Raw genomic sequence first — 20899 nt, 5'->3', positions numbered from 1 at the left:
GACGATGGAGGATGTCACCACGATGGAGGATGTCACCACGCCAGCTCTCCCTTGCTGAGAGATCCATTGTATTTATGAAGAGAACAGGTAAGGAGAGAAGGACCCTCACATGGACCATTCCTTCCTGCAGGAGGAGTTTAACAGAGCTCAATAACCACTGTTATCCACCAGCTCTCCATGTCAGCAGAATTCTGCTGCCTCCTGGAGCCTCCTTGTGCTGGAGCAGTGCTGCACCCCACATCGGAGGGGCTGATGAACCTGCAGGCTCTGCAGCCCAAGAAACACGACCCACCAAGCACCAGCTTGTTTTTAGAGCATCACCAAGCCATTTACTCTGTCGGAGCACCACCACGTTTCTTTGCTGTCTGCACTGGGCACAGGGGACAAGCAGCAGTTAAAAGCATCCGGGTGTCACCCAGCAGCACACCAGCCCTTGGCACAGGATGGGACAGGAACTGGGACCATCTCACCGGCTGCAGCAGGACCCCCAGGCTGAGCGAGCAGGAGCTGAGCCACCCATCCCCTAGACAGGTGCTGGTCCTGGGCTGCAAAGCTGCCTCCTCCTGCCCCCTGTCCTGGTCCAGCCTCTGCCTGTCCCCCTCCCTGGGGGCAGCGGGGGACAGGCCCCTATTGCCGGCACTGAAACAGCAGCGAGGTCCCCTCCAGCACCACCCGCTGCCCTGCACAGCCTCCTGCCCTGGCAGCCCGGCCGGTGGCACGGGGACACCCGGGACAGCCGAGCCAGCAGCTGCCCTTTAAAGCGCGGGGTGCAGCAGGGACTGCCGGCGTGGCGCCGAGACCACGGGCACAGCACGGAGAGCCCACGGGCAGCAGGGCACGGAAACGCTCACCGCCGGCACGGCACGGCACGGCACGGCACAGAGACCCCCAGCACCGCCCCGCAGCACAGGGCACCGGCCTGAGCTTACCTTCACGCCGTCATTCTTCTTGTTGCCACCACTTTTGCCTCCTGGAGAGAGGAGGAAGGAGATTAGCAGAGCCAGGCAGGGCACCAGCACCAGGAGGGCGAGGATCAGCAGCATGGTGCCGGGTGCCAGGGCGGCAGCAGCCCCCGGCCCGCCCGCTGGGTCCGGCTTCTCTCCAGCAATCAGCGCTGCAGCCCTGGGAGCTCAGGGGCGACCTTGCCAGCACTGTCCTGTCCGAGCGCGGTGGCTCTTGGCCGGGGGCATGACCCGAGCCCTAACGTCACGCCAGGTCCCTGGGGCGGCTGCAGGGGGCTGGCAGCGCTGCCCGGCACAGGCGGGCTCTGGCCGGGCGCTGCTCTTGGCCCGGCGTGCTGCGGTGTGCAGGAATGGGCTGCCCGCCTGCCGCCCTCTAATTTTAGCCCCACGCTGCCGGGATCATGTGCTGCCGGCCCGCCGGCCCGACAGCTGCGAGCCCGCATTTTGACACGGATGAAAAGCAGGCGCCTTGCCCCGTGCCCACCCACGGCTGCGGACACTGCCCCATTCCCCGGCTGCGCTCCCCAGTGCCCGGACCCCAGCGCGGGGCGGCACCGCTGGAGCCCAGCGCCTGTCCCCGGCCAGGGGACACTGCTGAGCCCTGCGTGGGACGGGCAGCGCTGGCAGAGATGCTCTGAACTTCCTTCCTTTCCATGCTTCCTGTCCGCCTCTCCCGGCGTGGGGCTGACATCGGATCCCCCCAGCTGCCGGACTCCTCCAGCGCCGCCACAAGTGCTAAATGTGTCAGCACGATCCCCCCACGACAAATGCAGATACCAGCCCTGGCCACAGCCCTCTGGCCTGGCACCCCTGCCCACCTCCTCCACCTGACACTCGGGGAGCCTCTGAAACACCCAACTGACCCCAAACAGCTGCCCCCAGCCAGCTGAGCAGCGTGCAGGGCTTGGCTGGTGTGTCCCAGCCCTGCAGCACCGCTGCAGGGCCATCCCCAGCACTGGGGAGGGCAGGAGGTGACAGCGGGTGCGTGAGCCCTGCAGTGACGCGGCTCCCTTTGGTTCCATGCCTGGGGAATCGCCTGTGAAATCCCATATGCAGTGAGGTGTCCCCAGTGGAACAGCTCTCAGGGAGGGCACTGGAGCACTGAGACCTCTCCAGTGCACAGGCTGGGCTGCCACGCTCTGTCCTGGTGCCATGGCAGCCCTCGGGATGGAGGGAAGAGAGTGGGGAATCCTGCAGGATGAGCATCACCTGCCTGGGGAGAGACCTGTGAGATCCTGCTGCCACCTGCCTGCAGTGGTGCCGGGGCCTTTCCCTACTCCCAATGCAGAGGATGCTCTCCCTGAGCCACAAACATCTCCAGGAGGACACAAAACCAGCTGCTTGAGCTCTGGCTGCCCCCAGCACCCACATCCCCATCCCTGCAAAAGCCACATGGTTGGGTGCACACAAACCCCAAAACCCTAAAGCACTGTGGATCACTGAGCCTCAACCACACAAATTTTCTCTTGCATCCCAAGCCAGCAGCCAGCCTGGAGGTGCCAGGTGACCTCTCCTGGAGGAGCACCCAAAGCCACACATCCCCAGAGGCACAAGGCTGCATCCCCAGGCTCTCTGTGACACAAGAGGCAAAGCCAGCTCTCCAGGGACCCTATGGGTTTGCCCTGGGTATCCTGTAAGACAAGGAGATGAGTCCCAGGGTCAGCACCTACCGGAGAAGTTCCTGGTGGCCAGCATGGTGGTGAGGATGGCTCCCTGAAAGACAAGGAAGGCAGAAGGAAAGGGTGTGCTGGACCCCGGGCCCCTGCAGCCTGCTGCTGCCCCCATCCCTGGGGGAGGAAAGCCCTGCTCAGCACCTGTCCCCCAGCCACTGCAAGGAAGGAAACTGGCCCACGGAGGGATATTCTCCTCCTGCCATCAAAGGCAGCTCTCAATACCTGACTCCATACCCCAGCACCATGGCTGGCATTGGGTTGCATTCTCTAAAACTGCCTTCTCTCCGAGATTAAAGGGATATTAAATATCTGCAGGGCACTTTTCATTCTCATACTATCCTGTCCTGGATGAAGCACAACCCCAGTGACTGGGGCCAGCAGCTGGCAACAAGGGGACGCACTGGGAGTGGAACTGGATTTAATTGTGATTAAAGCTGTGCCAGCTCAGAGCAGCAGGGCAGGGATTGCTCATGGAAGCCACGCAAAGATCACCAATACAAAACAAAATTTGTAAAAATGCTTCTCTTTTTCCATCTGATTCTACTAACTAGTTGCTAAATGTATAACGAGATTACTTTGGACTAATTGCTTACAGTAATGGATTACTATTTTGAAGCGTATGCCTGAACTAATTTGATTACTTGTCTAGCTGAAAAGTAATAATGGTTTATAGCCAGTTTCTTTGCTTGATAATCCTGTAAGCGGTCTGCAGCTGCAGTGCCTTGTGTGAGGCTGTGCTCAGGCCTGGAGCGCGGATGGCTGGGGCTGTGGCACAGACCAGCCTCACCCGCTCTGCAGGCAGCACTGTGAGCTCCAGAGCCCATTCCCAGCGCCCTGCTGCCAGCTGAGGCTGAGCAGCACCCGGGAGATGGGTGCCTCAGGAGGAGCTCAAGCTGGAGGTGGTGATTTCAGAGGGGTCCAGGCTGTGGTGCATGGAGCATCTGAGAAGGGAAAGGCTGTGGGGCTGCTGGGGTGGGTGAGCTTTTTGTCTATCTGTGGATCACTTTATTCTTTGCTGCAAAGTGTCTTGGCCATCAGGCAAAAGGTCTCAGGCCTCTCAGGCCTGTGTCCAGCCCCCAAAAAAAGCTATCTTGACACTGGCTCCAGTGGAAAAGTCCTCACCCAGTGTCCAGTGTGACTCAGTGCTTTCCTTCACCATGGCTTTCTTTGAGCAGCTGGCAGCCCCAGCACATGAAGCTGTCACCCCACTCAGTCCTCCTTCCCCTCCTCCACAATGGGGTCCCCAAATGCCCATCACCCCCACACCACTGCCATAGACACCACCCTGTCATTTCCCATCCAGGGAACGAGCCACCAGTGATCTGATCATGCATTTAGCAGCCAGCTTGGACAGAGTTACCTTCAGCTTCCTCCGGGCGTTGAACTTCTTCAGACAGTCCACTGTCTCCTGCCTGTGCATGCATGACGCCACGGTGGCACGGTGCTGGGGGGAGAGAGACCTGGCTCAGAGCAGTTCTGGGGGAAGGGACCCCCAGCCTGGCTCTCACATGCTCACACACGTGTAGGATCTCCCATGGCCGAGGCACGGGCCAGAGCTGCCTGCAGCAGCAGCAGCAGATAAAAGTTTAATGGGCAGTGGGAGATGGAAGCTTTGGAGTCAGCAGGATCTGCTCTGGTGGTGGGGGTGTGTGGAGAACTGGCTGCCCCCTGAGTTAACCCCTTGACTGACCAGCCACGTTTAGCAATGTGCTCAGGGTTTGCATGTGTGTGGTTAAGCCCACAGATTCCTCCTGCCTTTAGGATCTGATTCAGAGTGAGAACCAGCAGCTGAAACAGTGGGATGCAGTGAAAGGTGGGGGGATTGCTGCTGGAGTAGATGGGTGGATAAACATGAGCCTGCTCCCATTGTCTCTGAAGAAAGACCCCCCAGCACAGTGTGACACTGAGAAATTAGTGTGTTCCCACAGGGCAGGGAGCCTGTGTGTCCCTCCCATCACCAGGTCCCCCAGGAACATGCTGTTTGCATTCACAAGCTTTTTTTCTGCTGTAAAACCTCAGGGAAAATGCTGCTGTGAGAGCATTGAGAGGAACCCTGCCAGGAAACCATCTTCCCAGGATGGAGAAGAGAGCTGGCAGCATGTTTGATCACCAGTGATCCCCATTGAGATGTTCCCCACTTGTGAATCCCCCCATCTCTCCACCGTCAGCCCCAGCTCACCGATATCCAGGGGTGCTTCAGCGCCTCGGCTGCCGTGATGCGCTTGGATGGGTTTATGGTCAACATCTTGTTGATGAGATCTTTTGCTTCAGGAGTGACCGTGTCCCATTCAGGGGAGGGGAACTGCCAAAGCAAAGGGACCAGGGTGAGAGATGGCAGAGAGCTCCTCTGCTCTTGGGTTGCTTCTCCTGCAGCTTGGGACAGGTTGGAGAAATGGCGGTCACTGGAAAGAGTTGCCAGGTGTAAAACCAAAAAGCAGGAGTGGAAGGAGGAAGTTGGAAGGCTCAGGACAAGACCTGTCTCTCCTACAAAGGGGCCCTGAAATGTGCCAATGTGTGTGCCTGGGCATGGCAACAATGCTCTGTGGCCGGGGCAGAGGAAAGTTCTTGTTCCCATCAGTCAGAATTTGTCTTGGTTGCTCTTCTAGAGCAGCAGGCTGCGAGGCAGGGGCAGCAGGAGAGAGAGGAGACGGTGAAAGGGGAAGCAAGACAAACCCACTCACATCGTAAGCCCCAGCCTTGATCTGCTGGTAGAGTCGGTGCTGGTCTTCATCCCAAAAGGGTGGGTACCCAACCAGCAGGATGTAGAGGATGACACCTGCCCAGGAGAGGAGACAGGATCAGTGGGAAAGAACTCATTGCTGGAGGCAGGGGCACACACAGCCTGGGGATTGATCAAGCTCAAGCAGAGAAACAGAAACTAGAGAAGCACAAAGATTTGCTCAGTGTTTAAAGAGCAGAAGGCTTGTTGATGGGTCTGGTTCAGCACCTGGGGAGGTTCAGGGCTCTGGCAGCCACCACACTGAGCCCAGAGTGGGTGCCCTGGCAGGGGTGGGTGATGCCTCCTCCCCACTGTGGATGGAGAAAGGCTCCCCTATGGCTGCAAGTGCAGGGAGGCATTGCCTGACTGCACCAGCACCACAGGGAAGAGAGGCAGTGTCTCGCCTGACTGAGAGCTTTGGGCACATAATGGGAGTTATGTACCCAAAGGGGGGTGATCCTTCAGAGAAGGGTGCACTGGATTGGGAGAGAGTGCGTTGCCCGGGGTGATGTGCCACCTCCTGGGGAAATCCTGCACCCTGACTTCCCTGAGATGTGACTGGAAACTGCAACTTGGGACACGCTGGGTGAGCAGCCTGCCTCATCCCACCCAGCCCGGCCCAGCCCGGCCCAGCCCGGCATTCCAGCCCCGCTCTGACTCACCGCAAGCCCACAGATCCACGGCTTTGCCATAAGGGTCCTTCCGGAGCACCTCGGGGGACAGGTATCCCGGGGTGCCGGCGAAACCTGGGACAGACAGCCCGTCACGCCCGGCTCACCAGCAGGGACTGCTCCAAGCCCAGCGTGCTGGCACATCCCCACCCCGGGACAGACACCCTCCTTCCAGAACCTCTGTGACTGCCGAGGGCAGAGCAAACTGTGTTTCTGCCAATGCCAAACCCCAGGTGGTGCCAAGGCTGGAGTGCTCTGCTGTGCACTTCCATCTCTTGGAGAGGCTTTCCTCCCACTGCTCTGCCCCTGTTCCTGGCTTGTCCATCTCACCAGGACGCCTCGGTGACTCACAGAGTCCCTGTGGGGCTGTTTGCTCCTGCTCATCCACAGTGCATCCTGGGCTGGTGCTGCTGGGCTCTCCCACAACCCTGGGCTCGGGGTCCTGGAGCCCCCCTGAGCCACCACGCCAAGGAGAGCTGGAGGAGACCCCAGCTCAGGCCAGTGCTACTCACCAAACCATGCCTGCTGGTCGCCCTCCACCTCGATGGCGAGGCCGAAGTCAGCCAGCTTGACGGCAGCACCCTTCAGCTTGGATGCCAGCAGCAGGTTCTCGGGCTGCACAAGGAGTGAAAACCCCTCAGGGGCTCTGCTCTCGGCAGGGGGAGCTTCCCAACTTCCCAGAGGAAGGTCTGGATGTGCTCCCTGAGTGTCTTGTCCTGCTCTTTGTCCTGGCGTCCCTGGATCCTTAGGGGATCACAGACTGCAAGGAGCTCCCTACCCCATCTTCCCTGTGTCATTTCACTATGGGGTGGTCCCCGCAGCCCTGCACGTGTTCCTGCCTGCTGTGTCAGCAGCCCCGAAGGGCTCTGGGCATTGTTCCAGAGTTTGGCACCACAGATGGGGTGCCCTGTCCTCCCACGGGCGCTCTCCCTGCACTCCTACCTTCAGATCCCGGTGAACCACCCCCATCTGGTGGCAGTGCAGGACGGCCTCCAGGATCTGCTGGATGCAGTGGCTGTGGGAGACAGGACAAAGCTCACACAAGTGCCTGGTGAGGCAGAGTTTTGTCAGACACTTCTGTTCTGCTGCATTTCACCCCTCTGCCCCTCTCCCCATCACGCTGCCCATCAGCAGCCCAGCTCAGCATCCCCCGCCACCGACACTCACACACCTGTGGGGAGCAGTTCTAACCCAGAAAGGACCTAACAGAGCTATTGGGCCCCAAATAATGGTGAGCAGGAGCTATGGGGACACAGCTGAGCCCGTGGGGACCCCACAGGAGCAGCACGGGAGGCGGGGAGCTGGAGACCAACAGTGGAACCACAATTCCAGCAAAGATTTGGTCTCCAAACCCAGGCAGAGCAGATGTGCACTGTGCAACCTTTGCTCCAGCCCCATTTCCCTGCTTTCCTCTAATGCAGGTGGCTCTGCTGGGTCTGCTTGCCTTACATCCAGTTCATTACATTCCAGCTCTGCTGTGTGCGTGAGACAGGAAGGGAAAAAGACAGAGGCACTGATCACTTCTGCTCCAAAACAGCTTATGTGCAAGGCAGAAGGTCTTTATTTACATGTATTTTATTTTATTTGTATGACACTAATAAGTGGATGGGCTGTAAGTGGATTCAGTGCAGGCAGCCCATTAAATGAGATTGTTTTCTGCCTAGAAATAAAGGATATTTCCGTGCAGAGAGGCAGTGTGGAGTTTACCACTCCCTTGGACATACATACAGGCTATGCTTAGCCTGGGGGCAAAGCCAAGAGGCACAGTGATATCTGGAGACTGGAGAGGGCCAGATCATGTCCCCTCAAAAGAATGAGACCAATACTGTCCCCCAGGTGAGCTGCAGGGACCAAAGGGGGGCTGAAATGGCTCTGCAGAAGGCACCTGGGAAGTGCCAGTGGGAGTGTGGGAGGGAGCAGAGCTCAGCACAGCCTGTCTTGACTGCTCCTCCTCAGTGCTTTCAAGTGGCAAATGCCAGAGAAGCTCTTGCAGACGGCTGGAATGCAGCTCCAGGGGGAAGGAGTGACATCCACAGGCTGTCTGTGCTGTCGTGGCCCTGGCTGGCCACCAGCCTGGTGTTGGGATTCCTCCCTGCCAGCCTGGGGAGCCCTGGTGCCCCCTGACCAGGCAGCCCCCGACTCCCTGTTCATTTACAGTGAGGTGAGATGTTGGCTGCCCCAGCACCCTGGGGATGAGGGTGCTGTGGGCAAGGCTGGGAGTCAAAGTGGAGAGCAGTGCTGTGGCAGCACATGCACTTCCTGGCACATGAGCTGAGCGAGTAAAAAGAGCATTTTGGGTGGAGGTTTTTTGAGTTTTTTTTGTTTTGTTTTTGTTTTGGGGTTTTTTTTTTAGGTTTTTTGTTTTGTTTTGTTGGGGGTTTTTTTTGTTGGTTTTTTTTTTTACCACAGTTCCAGTCTCTGAGTATGTGTTGCAGAGAGGCTGTAAAACACCTCCCAGCACAGAACGAGCTGGTGCTGCAGAAAGGCAGTCATGTAGGACCCTGGGAGGGGGCAGCCTGTGGCAGAAGGGGACACCCCCTGTCCCTGCACAGCCCGGCTCACCTGGCATCTGCTTCGCTGTAGTACTCCCTGGCCACAATGTCCTCAAACAGCTCCCCACCGGTGACCCTGCGGGAGAACAGGGGCTGGACTGACTGACTGACAGCACACCCAGCCCTGGCAAGCCCCCAAAAATGGCACTGCACCATGCCTGGGAGAGAACAGGGCTGCAGCACAGGGACCTGCCCTCTGCCCGGCTTGGGGGACCCGGGTTTGGTGCAAAGCCAGCCTGTGGGAAGGGCTCGGGGGAGGCGGAGGTCACCTCACCCCGGGGGCAGCAGGGAGCTGCTCTGGGTTAGGGGATGCTTTACTCACAGGTCAAATATCAGGTAGTGGTGGCCCTCTTCAGAGATGCTGTCGTGGAGCCTCACTGCAGCAGAGACAGAAGGGTTATGGGGTACACCTGGCTCCCACCCCACTCCCTGGGAATGCCTTTGCTCCCCTCCAGGCACAGGCAGGAGCTGGGGAAGGGCACAGCAGGGCTATTCCTCTTGCTATTGCCACTGGCTGGGTGGGGGTCCCTGCTCACCAGGGGGACCCCAGCCATGGCCCCAGCCTGGGGCACTCGTGCAAGGCTCAAAGTTCACATCCAAACTGGGGACTGCCCCGGGGCTGTGCCTGGCCAGGGTTCCAGGCAGCTGCTGGGCTATCTTGGGCACGGGGAGGGCTGCAGGCATGGGTGTCCCCAGTCCCATCAGGAGAGGTGCCCGAGCAGAGGGAGAGCTCAGCAGGGAGCTGAGCTGACAACTCTGGCACCCACAGGGCTTTTTTATTTTCTGCTTGTGACCTTCCTTTTCTCCTTGGGAATCTCCAGGGGATGAATTTCCCCATCTCCTGGCACCCTCTCCCCTTGGGAGGTACAAACCTGTCACCCTGCTGCACGCTGGTGTTTCAGGCTCAGATCCCTGCTCACACTTAGCAGGCAGCTGTGCAGCAAGGGGACTGGCACAGAAACAGAGTGGATAAACAGAGATTTATCCAGCATCCTCTGCCCCCACCTGGTATTTTGTTTGATTCCCTTGAGGGTATGAATATTCAATGCTTCCTCTCTCTCACCTGGTTTCAGCCTGATACAACTTTCAACATATCTGAGAATGTTGGGAATCAGAGAAGAAAAAAGAAACATTCAGGTGAGAGATTTTGTGGGAGTTTTTACTCCTAGCCCCTTTTACTGCATCTAAATCAGCTGAGCCCTATATGGAAACATCCTCCAGACTCAGTGTGAGCCAGGGGAGATAACAACCCCAGCGCTGAGCACAGACACTGCAGCATGTCTCTCTTATCTGCCAGGCCAGCAAACACCACTTTGCTGGTCCTTTTCCTGTCTCCAAGCTCCGTGGGCAAATCCAGAGGCTGCCAAGAGCGTGCTGCCAGCAGCGTCACCTCACCTGGCCAGGGCACAGAGCAAACCAGGGCTGATGGGCTGGGCAGCAGCTTTTCTGCCTGTCTGGTGGTCTTGGCTACTGACACAACTTGCTCATCTCATTCCCAGTTATCCCTCCTGACTGCTGGCCTCTGCAGACATCCCCTGTGCTCTGACATCTGTGTCTGCTCCGTTTTCCTCCAACATACAGCCCCAGCTTTTCTGCCTTCCTCTGCTGAAGAAACACATTTCCTCCTTCTCATCTCGCCTGGGAGGGATTTGGGGGTATCACGCCTGGGATCCCACAGAAGCCAAAGTATTCTCAGAGGGATTAGGTGAGTTTGGTGTGGATAGGGCCAGGATAACCAGAAGCATATGGTCCAGATACACTCCCTGCTTGGGGAAGTCCCAAAGCCTGTGGCTGCCAGGAGCCAAGAAGGTATAAGAGGGAGCAGCTGCTCTAAATATAGCCTGATCCTACAAGTATCTGTTACTGCCCATAGTCAGAGAGAGCCACACTGGCCAAAACACTCCAGCTCAGAGCTGAGAGCCAAGGCAGGAGCAGGACACAGCTTCAGGAATGAGAGTCAGAGGACAAGTACCTGGAGTTCAAACTCCAGGGCTGGGTGCAGCCAAAGTTTTCCCAATAAAGCAAGATTTCCCTGAATGGAAAGAGCTGTCCCTAGTCTATCACCCAGTGCTGTGGATGTGCTGTGGGGTCCTGGGGACCTGGGCCTGCCTTTGGCTGCCCGTGCACATTTTCCATGTGAGGCTCTCCAGCAGGCACGGTGCAGAGCTGAGGTTGGTTCCTCCAGGAACTGCAGCACGGCATCTCATGGGAGATGGAAGGACCCCCCTCCCTGCAGGGAGCAGGAGGACAGCAAAGCCCTTGGCAGCTGGGGAAGGGCTGGGCAGGGCTGTTTTGCCCCATCAGCAGCAGTGCCTCTGTTCCTCAGCGGGCTGCTCTGAGTGGCAGCGTCGCTCCAGCTCCTGTGTGGGTACGGAGCCGCCTGTGCTCACGGAAGGGAAGCTGCAAGCCCAAGTTTCCAGGCAGCAGGAGCAGCAGAGGGGGGTGAAAGGAAAGAGGGTGTGGGGTGGGGGGTGGAGAAGAGCCTCCTGGGTATAAATAGCAGCAGATTGGGCTTGTTAGCATCTCATGCTGTTAACCCCTTCCAGCCTTTGCAGCGCTGAAGCTGCCAGGTCACAGCCAAACGGCGAGGGGTAGTGTAGGGATCGGGGACAGGGACAGGGACAGCTGAGGTGTTTTGGTCCTCAGAGACCTTGCCAGCTCCATGGGAAGGTGATAGAGAGGGAAGGGTGGAAGACAGTGGTGGGAAAGATCTGTGGCCAAGCTGGGAACCTGGGGAGCCTGGGAGCTGGGGAACCTGCAGGTGCCATCCTGCAGTCTCACACGGTGAGTTCCTCCCGGTTTAGTATTTCTTCCTACTCACACACCTTGCAGTCTGTTCCTTCAGGTCTCGGCAATCCCCGCATGTATTTTGGTGCAAAGAGGAGGCTGGAGGCCCCGGAGGGACCCCTGCAGGACAGCTCCTGGTCCTGCTGGAGCAGAGGCTGGGGAGTGCTGCAGGGTCCGGCACCCCGGCAGTGGAGACCTGCCATGCAGCCGTGTGCCCGAGACAGATGGAAGCTGACAGTCTTTTTTGGAACTGAAATATTTATGGGACAGGAGCCACATGGCTTGTCCCAGTGGCCCTGGTTCTAGCTCCCTGAATCTGCTGCAGCAGCTCCTGGGGAAGGATGGATCGAGGTCACCAGAGCAGTGAGGGGGCCAGGGAGCAGCTCAGCCACACAGGAACCCTCCCAGCTCCTGACTGTGGGTTGAGAGGGTGCAGAAAGCACCAAATGCTTTCCCTAAAGCTGCAGGATCTCACTGGAGTTGGTACATCCTGGGGTGCAGCAGAGAGAAGAGGGGGTTCACCCAGACCATCCACAGGGATCAAGAGCCTGCATCAGCATCACTTTCAGAATGGAGTTTGGGATTTTTATTTTTTTTTTACTGCAGTTTTTTCCCCTCCCCTCTCTCTCTCTCTCTCTCTCTCTCCTTCTGGCCTATTTTTGTCTTTTGCAGGGGCTCAGGAGTTTTCCTGAAACAGCTTTTCCGAAGGAGGCTACTTTCAGATGGACGGTCGGTGGGAAAGTCTTCGCTTCCCCCCGCCATCGCTCCTCCTACACGCCCCGCGCTGCCGCTGCTGCTCCGAGCTGCAGCCGCTTTTTGGAGCATGCAGAGCACACGGCACCCGAGCGGGGGGAGAGCAGTAAAAATAGCCTCTTGCAGCCTCCTGGGGCTCCGCTTCTCCCCGAGGGAGCTACGGCCAAGTGGGTCAGTCCGGACCGACTGCAGTCCCCCTGTGCCCAGTGGGGGCCTTTCCCCCATGACCCCTTTTGAAGATGCTGTTTCCCGGGAGGAAGAGGAGGGATGGCTCTGCAGATCAGGGCAGGGTGACACCGAGCCCTCCTCAGCCTCTGGGACAACCAGCCCGTGCTGCTGCAGACAGGGCTGGGTTGTGGCTGGAGACTCCCTAGCCCTGGCTGGGACATGGGAGGGAAGCAGAGCCAGGGATGGAGCAGCAGCAGTGGGTGCAGCCTGCACTTACCAATGTTGGGGTGCTTCAGGAGACGGCAGATCCGGGCTTCTCGTTCCAGCTTCTGGTGATCTGAAAGAGGCAACGGCTCTAAATTAGGATCTGAGGAAGGGAATCAATGGCTCAGAGAGGTGTTGGCACAGGAAACCTGGGGGACAGAGCAGTTTTTGGGTTTTTTTGCTAAAGAGGTACGGATTTTGGGATAAGTTCTGCATCAGGGCACAATTGGGCACAATCCCAGCACAGATGCAGTCCCTGGCTAAGCCCCTCAGGCACTGATGCCATGGGCAATCTTGGGTTTGGAATGATCCCTCACTCTCCCCTTTTCCTTCTCTTTGCTGCACAATCTCCGATCCCCTCCCAAACACCTGGATCTGCCTGGGTTATCCTTGCTGGCAGCACTGCTCCCTTTCTCCTATTCACCCAGGCACAGGCAATCAGCCAGGACATTGCCAGCCTCGCATGGTACAACTGGAGCAATTGAAGGCAGAGTGAACCAGTGAGAAGAGTGAGGATGAGATGAGGCTGTGGGCTTCACTCCCCCTCACCATTGTCAGCCATTCCACACCAGGGCTTTGCTCTCCTACACTGCAGAGCCCTGTCTCAGAGCTGGTGCCTGGCTCCAAACAGGAAGCACAGGTCCCACTCCCCAGCTTTCAGCAAGCTTGGGGATGTGAGACAACAGAGCTCTGGGCAAAGCAAGCTGAGCTGAGCCAAAAAGTCCTCCGCCCTGGGACAGCTCAGAATGAATCTGCAAATCATTTTGTTTCTTCCTCTGCCCCTCTCTCCTTGCTCACACCTGACCCAGCCACCCTGACTGGAGGCATTTTGTGCAGGCTCTCAGCAGCCAGGACAAGCGAGGATATAATTAGGGCTGCTGTCTCTCAGTGCTCTCACTGCTACCTTGCAGTTCACACCCCAGAGTCTCGCTCTGCATCAAAGCAAACCTGGGTGTCTCCGACCGCTGAGCTGTGAAAGCAGCACAGCCCCTTCCCTGCAGGGCTGCAGCTTCCCCAGGGCTCTGTCCTGTCCCTCAGGCACCCTGGGCCTTGGGGTGAGCTTTGCAGCCTGTGCTGGAGGCTGTCAGCTGAAGGCTGACAGAACCTTGGTGGCCTCATGCAGCTCCCCACATCCAAGGGTGACAACCTTCCCAGGGTGGGACGGGTGACAAGGAGAGGCTGGAGTTCAGGATGTTCTCACAGCTGCAGTCCATTGTGGGGTCAGTGATGGGGATGGGATGGAGGGGCAGTGTGAGCAGTGGGGCAAGCATTTCACTGGGGATGTGGGTTTACAGCCTCTCTTACACCACAAACCCAGCTCTTGCACACACCCAAACCCCATTTTTCCTCCAAAATCTCCACCTTCTCCTCCTGGCCCCTCTGTGCTGGCAGCCAGGAGGATGTCTAAAGAAACAGACCATGACTGGGGATGTTTTGCAGCTTCTCTCACCTCCCCACTTCTCTCCTGCCTGCCCTCTGTATCTGGGGAAATGCCATCCTCCCTGCCAGCTCTGCAGGAACATTCCAGACCATTAGCCAGAGTCGTTGGTGATTCCAGCTGGCAGAGCAGGGAAAAGAACCCCAGTGAAGCCTCTCCGGGGGACTGCTGAGCACTACAGGGACAGCACAAACCCCGGCAGAGAACAGAGAGGGGCAACCAGCCGGAGGAGGCGAGCGGAGGCAGGAGGAGCAAAGGAGGGCGGCTCAATCTGCTGCTCCAGGCAGCCCTGAAAACTGGGAGGCGTTTGCCAGCTGGGGAACACGGGCAGGAGCCAAGGGCTGAGCCCAGCACTGCACACCCTGCCCAGAGCCCAGCCTTTGGCTTGGAAGGAAGAAAATGATCTGCATCCCTGAAGAGGGGCAGGGTCGGTGCTGGAGGAGCTCAGGGCGCAGTGCCGGTGCTGTGCGGCTTTGGCAGCGCTGTGGGAGGGATCCTGCGACATGCTGGTTTAATTCCAGGTCAGAAAGGAGCTTGTCACTCTTTTCTGCATTTCATTTTGCCCTCGGAGGTCAGCAGTGGAACTGGGAGAGACGCCGAGGGAGGTTAATTAAACCCTCCTGGCAGGGTGCTTCCTCCCAGCGCACATCCTGCACTCCCCACAGCCAGGGAGGAGCCGGAGCGGGGACACGGCATCTGCTGCCTCCTCCTTTCAGTCCAGCTCATCACAGCTCCTCTGCCAGGTGGGGCAGAGGGGGGCAGAGGGGTCCCTGGCTTGGGGCAAGGGCCGGTTGATGATTTCTGTGCTGGCTCATCTCAGCCTCAGTAGAGACAGACCCACCAGGACAGACCCTCCAGCAGCAAACAGCCCACATGCTCCACCAGAGCAGGTGGCAGCGAGGGATGAGGGCCATTCCAGGTAGAAATGAAGTCAAATCCCCACCTGAAGGGATGTTCCCCTTTCATTGATGTAGGTATGTGGGTAGGAAAACTTACAGACCCCAGAGCAGGGATGGGGTGTCAGCAGGAGCCCTCTCAGGAAGTTATGCTCCCAAAATAAGTGTGCTGCCCTGCACCCAAAGCTGGTCTGACTTGTTGCAAGGCTGTAACTATAATTTTGCTGCAATGTGTGTGCAGGGTGGTGGGGGAGTCTCAGGGACAGAAATGGGGTCCTCTGGCTCCTGAGGCAGATTGGGGTCTGGGAGTTCCCCTGAGCCTTGGCACAGCCAGGCTGTGGATGCATCCCTGGGATGGGATGGGATGTGGCAAGCAGCCACCAAAGCACCTCCATGGGATGTTCACCCCATCCATCAAGGAGCTCAGGGAGTGGGGACAGGGTGGGATGAGGGGTCCCCACCTCATTGCACATCAAGGCATCACCCCAGCACCGTGCAGAGGGGACAAATTCCCCACTACACGAGCCCTGCTCACCTCTTGCCTTCCCCAAAACACCCTCAGTACTTACCTCGAGCAGAGAGCTTCTTGGTGTTGATGATCTTGGCCGCATACTCTTGTCCTGCCAACACCTTCACGCATCTCCGGACGATGGAGAAAGCGCCCCTGGGAACGGGAGAAGCCAGAGGTGAAGGGCTTGGCGTGGGAGCAGCCACAGCTCAGCCCTCGAGTGGCTGTGGGGTGAGGGGCAGCCACAGGCATGGGGACAAGGATGGGGATGGGGTAGGTGCTGGCTGGGGCAGGGACTTGTGCAAAACCTGGAGGGATCTCAGCCGGCTTCCCTGCACCACTGTCCTTGAGGAATGATGGGAGGAGGCACATGCAGAACTAGAGAGGAATGTGGGCTTCTCCCTTCCGTGCTCCTCCGGGACACCCCAGGCACGGTGCACTTTTCCTCCTCTTCCTCCTGGCTTTGCCCTCCCTGTTGCAGGAGGGAAGGGGCAGTGATTTTCTGGGGTGCTGGTTCCCGAGGGAAACCGTGGTGGCTGCAGCTGCCACGTAGCTCTCGGCCACTTCAGTCTGTGTGTTCTAGACCTTTCACTCACAGCAGGACTTGGCAACTGTGACCAGTGCCAGATCCCCCCCCACTGCAAAACTGTCACCCAGGCAGGGACAGCCCAGGGGACTCTGTGAGGATGGAGCCCAGCTGGACAGGGATGGATGCACCTTGCACACATGCAAAGCTCTCCTGGGGTCTGGCAGGTGAGCGAGCACAAGCTTGGGACACTCCAAAGACTCCTGCCTGCCCTGGTACCCCCTGCCCCAGGTCCTGCCAGCTCGGGCACTGCCAGTGCCGGCACAACGCTGGGAGCTGCAGCACTGCAATCACACACACATGCACGCTCCAGCCCTGCTGAGCACAACCTTTGTGCCAGGCTCCCTTCCCTGCCAAACCTCTCCAATCGCTAAAACAACAACTATCAAAAGCAATCCCACCTCCTGCCCCACCTCCCCCAGTCCCCTTCACCCCACTCCAGCTCCCTGCCGAGGAATAAAAGGCCGCGGGCTGGCGGGAGCGGCGGTAATTGATTTTAGCGGCGGGGGCGGGTGGAGACGGGCAATTTGGGTTTGAATGTGATTTTTAGGAGAGCAGGCGAGCAGCGGGTGTGGAGGGATGGGGATGGAGCCCCAGCAGAGCTGGCAGCCCACGCGCCCAGCGCGGAGCATCGCTCGCGGCACGTGCCAGGCAGGAGCTGGGGGGAAACATCCTGGTGCTTCCCAGCTTCCCCGTCCTGCCATTTAATCCTGGCTGCCGAAAGAGCTGAGCTGTTAATATCCCTGAATCCTGGGGAAGAATTAACTGGAAAGGGTGGGCGAAATGCTTCATACCCAGCTTGCCGTGGGTAGGCAGACCAGAGCTATTGGCAGTCCTGCGGTCTCGCTCTCTTCATCCTGCTGGGAACCCTGCACTCTGTAGGGTTTGTGGGCTCCTGTGGATCCCCAGGACTTTTCTTCTCTATTTTTTTATCTAAAGACGTGTGATGTTTCTGTAGTGGCAGGACAGTCTGCAGCAGACAGTGCAGCAAGCAGGGATGTCCCTCTGCCCCAGCTGGGTTCACTGCAGAGCCCAGCATGAGGCTGGAGGGCTGTGGGTGTCCCAGACCCACTGGAGGCTGGGGACCAATGGTCACTCCTGGTCCCAGTGTCCACAGCCACTTGCTCACCTATTTGTTTGAATTGAGCAGCGAAAAAGGAGGAGCCATGGGAAGCGGCTGTTTCACTCCCCCATCTGCATTCCTGGCTCTTGGCTCCTCCAGACCTTCCTAACAGAAACCAAATGTCTATTTGTGGTCTGTAAAGCATAAGCAAAAGCCTGTGTGCCTGGAGGGTGGGTGGAACATGGAACACTGCATGCAGGTGCAGGATACCCAGGGGTACGGTGTACTTGTGTACCCCCATCCTGGTTCCAGTTGGGTCCTTCAGTGGGTCTGCATTGGCCAGGAGCCCTCCACTTTGGGTGTTTGACCCAGTTCATCGGCCAGGAACCCTCCACATTGGGTGTTTAACCCCCAGCCCACAGGCTCTGCTCCCTGTGCCGGGCTGCTCCCTTGCTACTCAGCTCCATGTAGGATTTTTCCACCCTAGGGGGAAAAAAAACCTTTTCTCCATCTAAATACAGCATCTTCATGGCACAGGCAGCATCCCCTTCCACACCAGGGGCTCATGGAGCACTGCAGGCACTGCTGGGGGTGCCAGGCAGGGAGCTCAGCCCCCCTGAGCTGCAAGAAACCCCTCTGGAAGGAAGGAATCATGTCCTGTCCCCTGGCCATGGGCAGCAGTGTGTCCCTTTGCTCCCAGGACCCTTTGCTGGGTCTTTGGGTGGGGATCAGCCCTGGTGGCAGCGGAGGTGATCTCTGCCTGGCTTGGATGAGACAGCATGTCCCAGTCTGAGCAGGGGGCGGGTACATCACCTGCAGCCATGGGTACGGACAGTGTCCTTGTCACCTGGCTGGCTGCCCCCACAGGGTGATGTTGGACCCCGAGCTCAGCACAAGCCCTGTCTCTGCAGCCCCGAGCCCTGGCACTGCTGAGCCCCAGCCCTGCAGCCTCTATCCCCTGATCCCCAGGCCAGGCATGACCCCCTGCCTTGTCCCCCCGGCTTTCCCCACAGCTCAGGCAGTGGCTTTGCCACCAGGATGCTCCGCTTCTCCCTTTTTCACACCTTCCCTGCCAGTGCCCGGCTGTGCTGCTGCCACCCTCCCTCTCTTCAACACCTCCTCCTCCTCCGAGGCATTTTTTCTCCTTTCTAGAGAGAAGAGTGTGGGCTGGGGATTTTTTGTTCCTCCATATTTTTTTTTTTCCTTTTTAATAAGCCCCCTCTCCCGCAGCTCCGGGAGCGGAGGGGCTGATCCTACGGCTCGGCACGGTAATTGTCTCCAGCCTCTCCCTGAACCTGCTGCGGGGGCGGATTTGGAGGCGCCGATGGAGCTGCACTTCATGTTTGTCCTACTCCGGGGGGCCGTGGGCAGGATGCTCTCCCTGTCCCCCCCGCTGCCCCCCGCCCTCCGCCTGGTTCCCTCCTGCCGGCGTGGGGGATCGGAGCAGCCCTTCACCCGCTCGGCTTTGCGGGGGCTGCCGCAGGAGTGGGTTTTCCCCGGCTCCGTGTCCCCCGCTCGGGACAGATGTCCTCCCGTGCTTGGGAGGTGCAGGGATGGGGCTTGTGCCTCGCTGGGCAGACCCCGCACATCTCCCTCCCCATCTGTGCCTGTCCCCAAAGCCCCACCGCGGTGCTGCCATTCGGTGTGTGGCATCTCAGAGCCCACCTGCCCGGCTGTCAGGGTGGGTGACAGCCAAGAATCGGCACAGAAACAGGGTGGGTGCAGCAGCCGGGCAGCCAGCCCTGCCAGCCGGGCTGGGGACACACCGTGCGCCCCACAGCAGCCCGCCCCAGTCCCTTGGGGACGGCAAACTCAAGGTGGACCCTCTCTGCTCTGAATCCTTGCAGGACGCTGCTCCCTGCCAGGTCTGGAGCGGGGAGAGCCGTTCTGCCCGGCCCTGCCAGGACAGACCCGCCTGGCACCGGGAGCATCTCTCCGGAGGAGGAACGGCTCTTCCCAGCTGCCGCAGCAGAGCAGAGGTGCGGCACTTCGTCCTCATTTCCCTCTCTAAACCCATGAAGCAGAAATTTACCCGTGGGAAACCGCTGATTTTTGAATGTGCCAGGATGTGCTGGAAACCATCCCAGTGGAAAATCCCCAACCAGCCCCACAGCACCTTGGCTAACCTGGTGAAGCCCCTAACTCGGGAACACCTCAGTGCTGCTGTTGTAGCTGCCCTCTTCAGTGGATGGAGGAGCTGTGGGATGCACGGAGCTGGGGCTGCAGCCCCTGCATCACCCCGGGACTGGGGTGGTCGGGGGTGATGCTCGCAGGGGCTGGTGAGCTGCTGCGCCAGCTTTGCTCCTTTATTCCTTTTAAGATGCATCTGTCCAGGTGGTTTTAGACCACAGTGCTGGGCAATGCAGGCAGCCCCTGAGCCTGGGTGCTCAGCCCTCCAGTCAGCACCCACCCAACAAAGCGCCGCAGCCCAGGTACCTCCAGGAGCCTTCCTGGGCTTCCCCCATCACTCCTGGCCTGCGAACTCTCTCCGCATCCCCACAGCCACCTCTGCCCAGCCAGAGCCCCACAGCCTCGCCACAGGCACAGAGCAGCCACTGCCTCGCCTGCCCATCCCCTGCCACCAGCACGAAGCCCTAGAGCCCTGAAAAGCCGAGAAAGGTCTGGAAGAAGCAGGTCCCATATCCCGCCGTGCCACCAGCTCCCCGGAGGGCTCCCATCCCCCTGCCTGCAGTGCCAGCTGGGGCTGTCCCCGCCACAGGGACCCAGACCAATCCCCTGCTGTGCACCAGCCCCTCTGTGTCACCCTGATGCCACAGGGACGGGTGTGGATGTCCCGGGACGGTGGGGGATCCATCTCTCTCCACGGAGCTGCACTTCACAGCAGCTGGCTGGGGAATGCGAGCAGCACTCAGCCCAGCCAGCACAAAGTCCTCCCGTCTCAGCCTCTCCATTTGCCCATCTCTGCTCTCTCCCTTGTCTCTCGCCCCCGTCCCACACGCCCACGTGGATGTGGGCACACGCCCGGGCTGCTCCGTGCCGGGCCGTGCGGGGCTGCGGGGCCGGAGCATCCCCGTGCCCGTGCATGGGCAAAGCTTCCCCGCGGAGCACGGGCACCCCGAGCCCACCACCACGCTGCCACTCCGCAGGGACGGCGGCCACACGGCCCAGATTCACACACCGGCTCCAAAAGAAGGCACAGAAACCAAAACAGAGGCACATGCCTGCTCGCTGCTGCGCCCGCTCGCAGCCGCTGCTGGGCGGGACGCGGAGCATCCCTGCACACGGGGAGCCTGGCGTCCCCTGCTGCACCCGGGCTGCTCCGTGCTCCCCGGGATCCCTTTGCTGGGCACGGCGGCTCTGTTTGCACGCACACAAACACACAGACACGCACACACTGATCCAGGCACGCACGATGACACCTGGACCCGAGGAGCTGAGCCCTCCCTCGCAGGAACGCAGGGTCAGCCAGGGCTGTGGCTCACCCGCACTGGGACAGGGGTGGGGAATACCCTGGGTCTTTCCAAAAGCCACCAGGATTCTCTGGGGGCTGCCAGGCAGACTGGGTCTCCTGCAGGTCTGGTTAAGTCCCAGCGAATCCACACAGATAAATTTCCTAAAGAAATGTGAGGGGTGCCCACTGCTTTGGCTTTCCTCCTCAGCTGTCCTGTCCCTCCTCCCGGCTGGGGAACTTCCCAAGGGAGCTGGCAGCCTCCTTTTTTGGGAGCAGCTTTTCCATAAGAGGGGCAGCCGAGCCCTTCCCAGGCAACTCCAGACCTCTGGGGTGTCTCAAGCCCCCGGCCAAGCACCATCAGCAGCCCCTGAACTCAGGCAGGGACAGAGAAGCAGGTCTGGGGCTGGAAGCCCCCATCCTCACTCGCGTGCCCTCTCTGATTCCCAC

The 20899-nt window shown here is 59.1% G+C and overlaps 1 protein-coding gene across 2 annotated transcripts in view; it reads right to left on the bottom strand.

Moving 5' to 3' along the window:
* CAMK2A (calcium/calmodulin dependent protein kinase II alpha) overlaps positions 1–20899 on the bottom strand; it is a 33449-nt gene that overhangs the window by 12184 nt on the left and 366 nt on the right. For both annotated transcript variants that reach the window (XM_064388017.1, XM_064388018.1), the window contains exons 2-13: positions 15453–15547; positions 12563–12622; positions 8900–8954; positions 8588–8653; positions 6968–7040; positions 6538–6640; positions 6017–6100; positions 5317–5411; positions 4815–4937; positions 3996–4079; positions 2633–2675; positions 930–970 (exon numbers count right to left, since the gene is read on the bottom strand). In XM_064388017.1, coding sequence (XP_064244087.1) covers positions 930–970; positions 2633–2675; positions 3996–4079; positions 4815–4937; positions 5317–5411; positions 6017–6100; positions 6538–6640; positions 6968–7040; positions 8588–8653; positions 8900–8954; positions 12563–12622; positions 15453–15547 — 922 coding nt within the window. The remainder of the gene's footprint in view (positions 1–929; positions 971–2632; positions 2676–3995; positions 4080–4814; positions 4938–5316; positions 5412–6016; positions 6101–6537; positions 6641–6967; positions 7041–8587; positions 8654–8899; positions 8955–12562; positions 12623–15452; positions 15548–20899) is intronic.

Source organism: Passer domesticus, chromosome 13, assembly GCF_036417665.1.
Source record: "Passer domesticus isolate bPasDom1 chromosome 13, bPasDom1.hap1, whole genome shotgun sequence".
Lineage (NCBI taxonomy): Eukaryota > Metazoa > Chordata > Aves > Passeriformes > Passeridae > Passer > Passer domesticus.
This window is presented reverse-complemented; position numbering and strand designations above follow the sequence as displayed.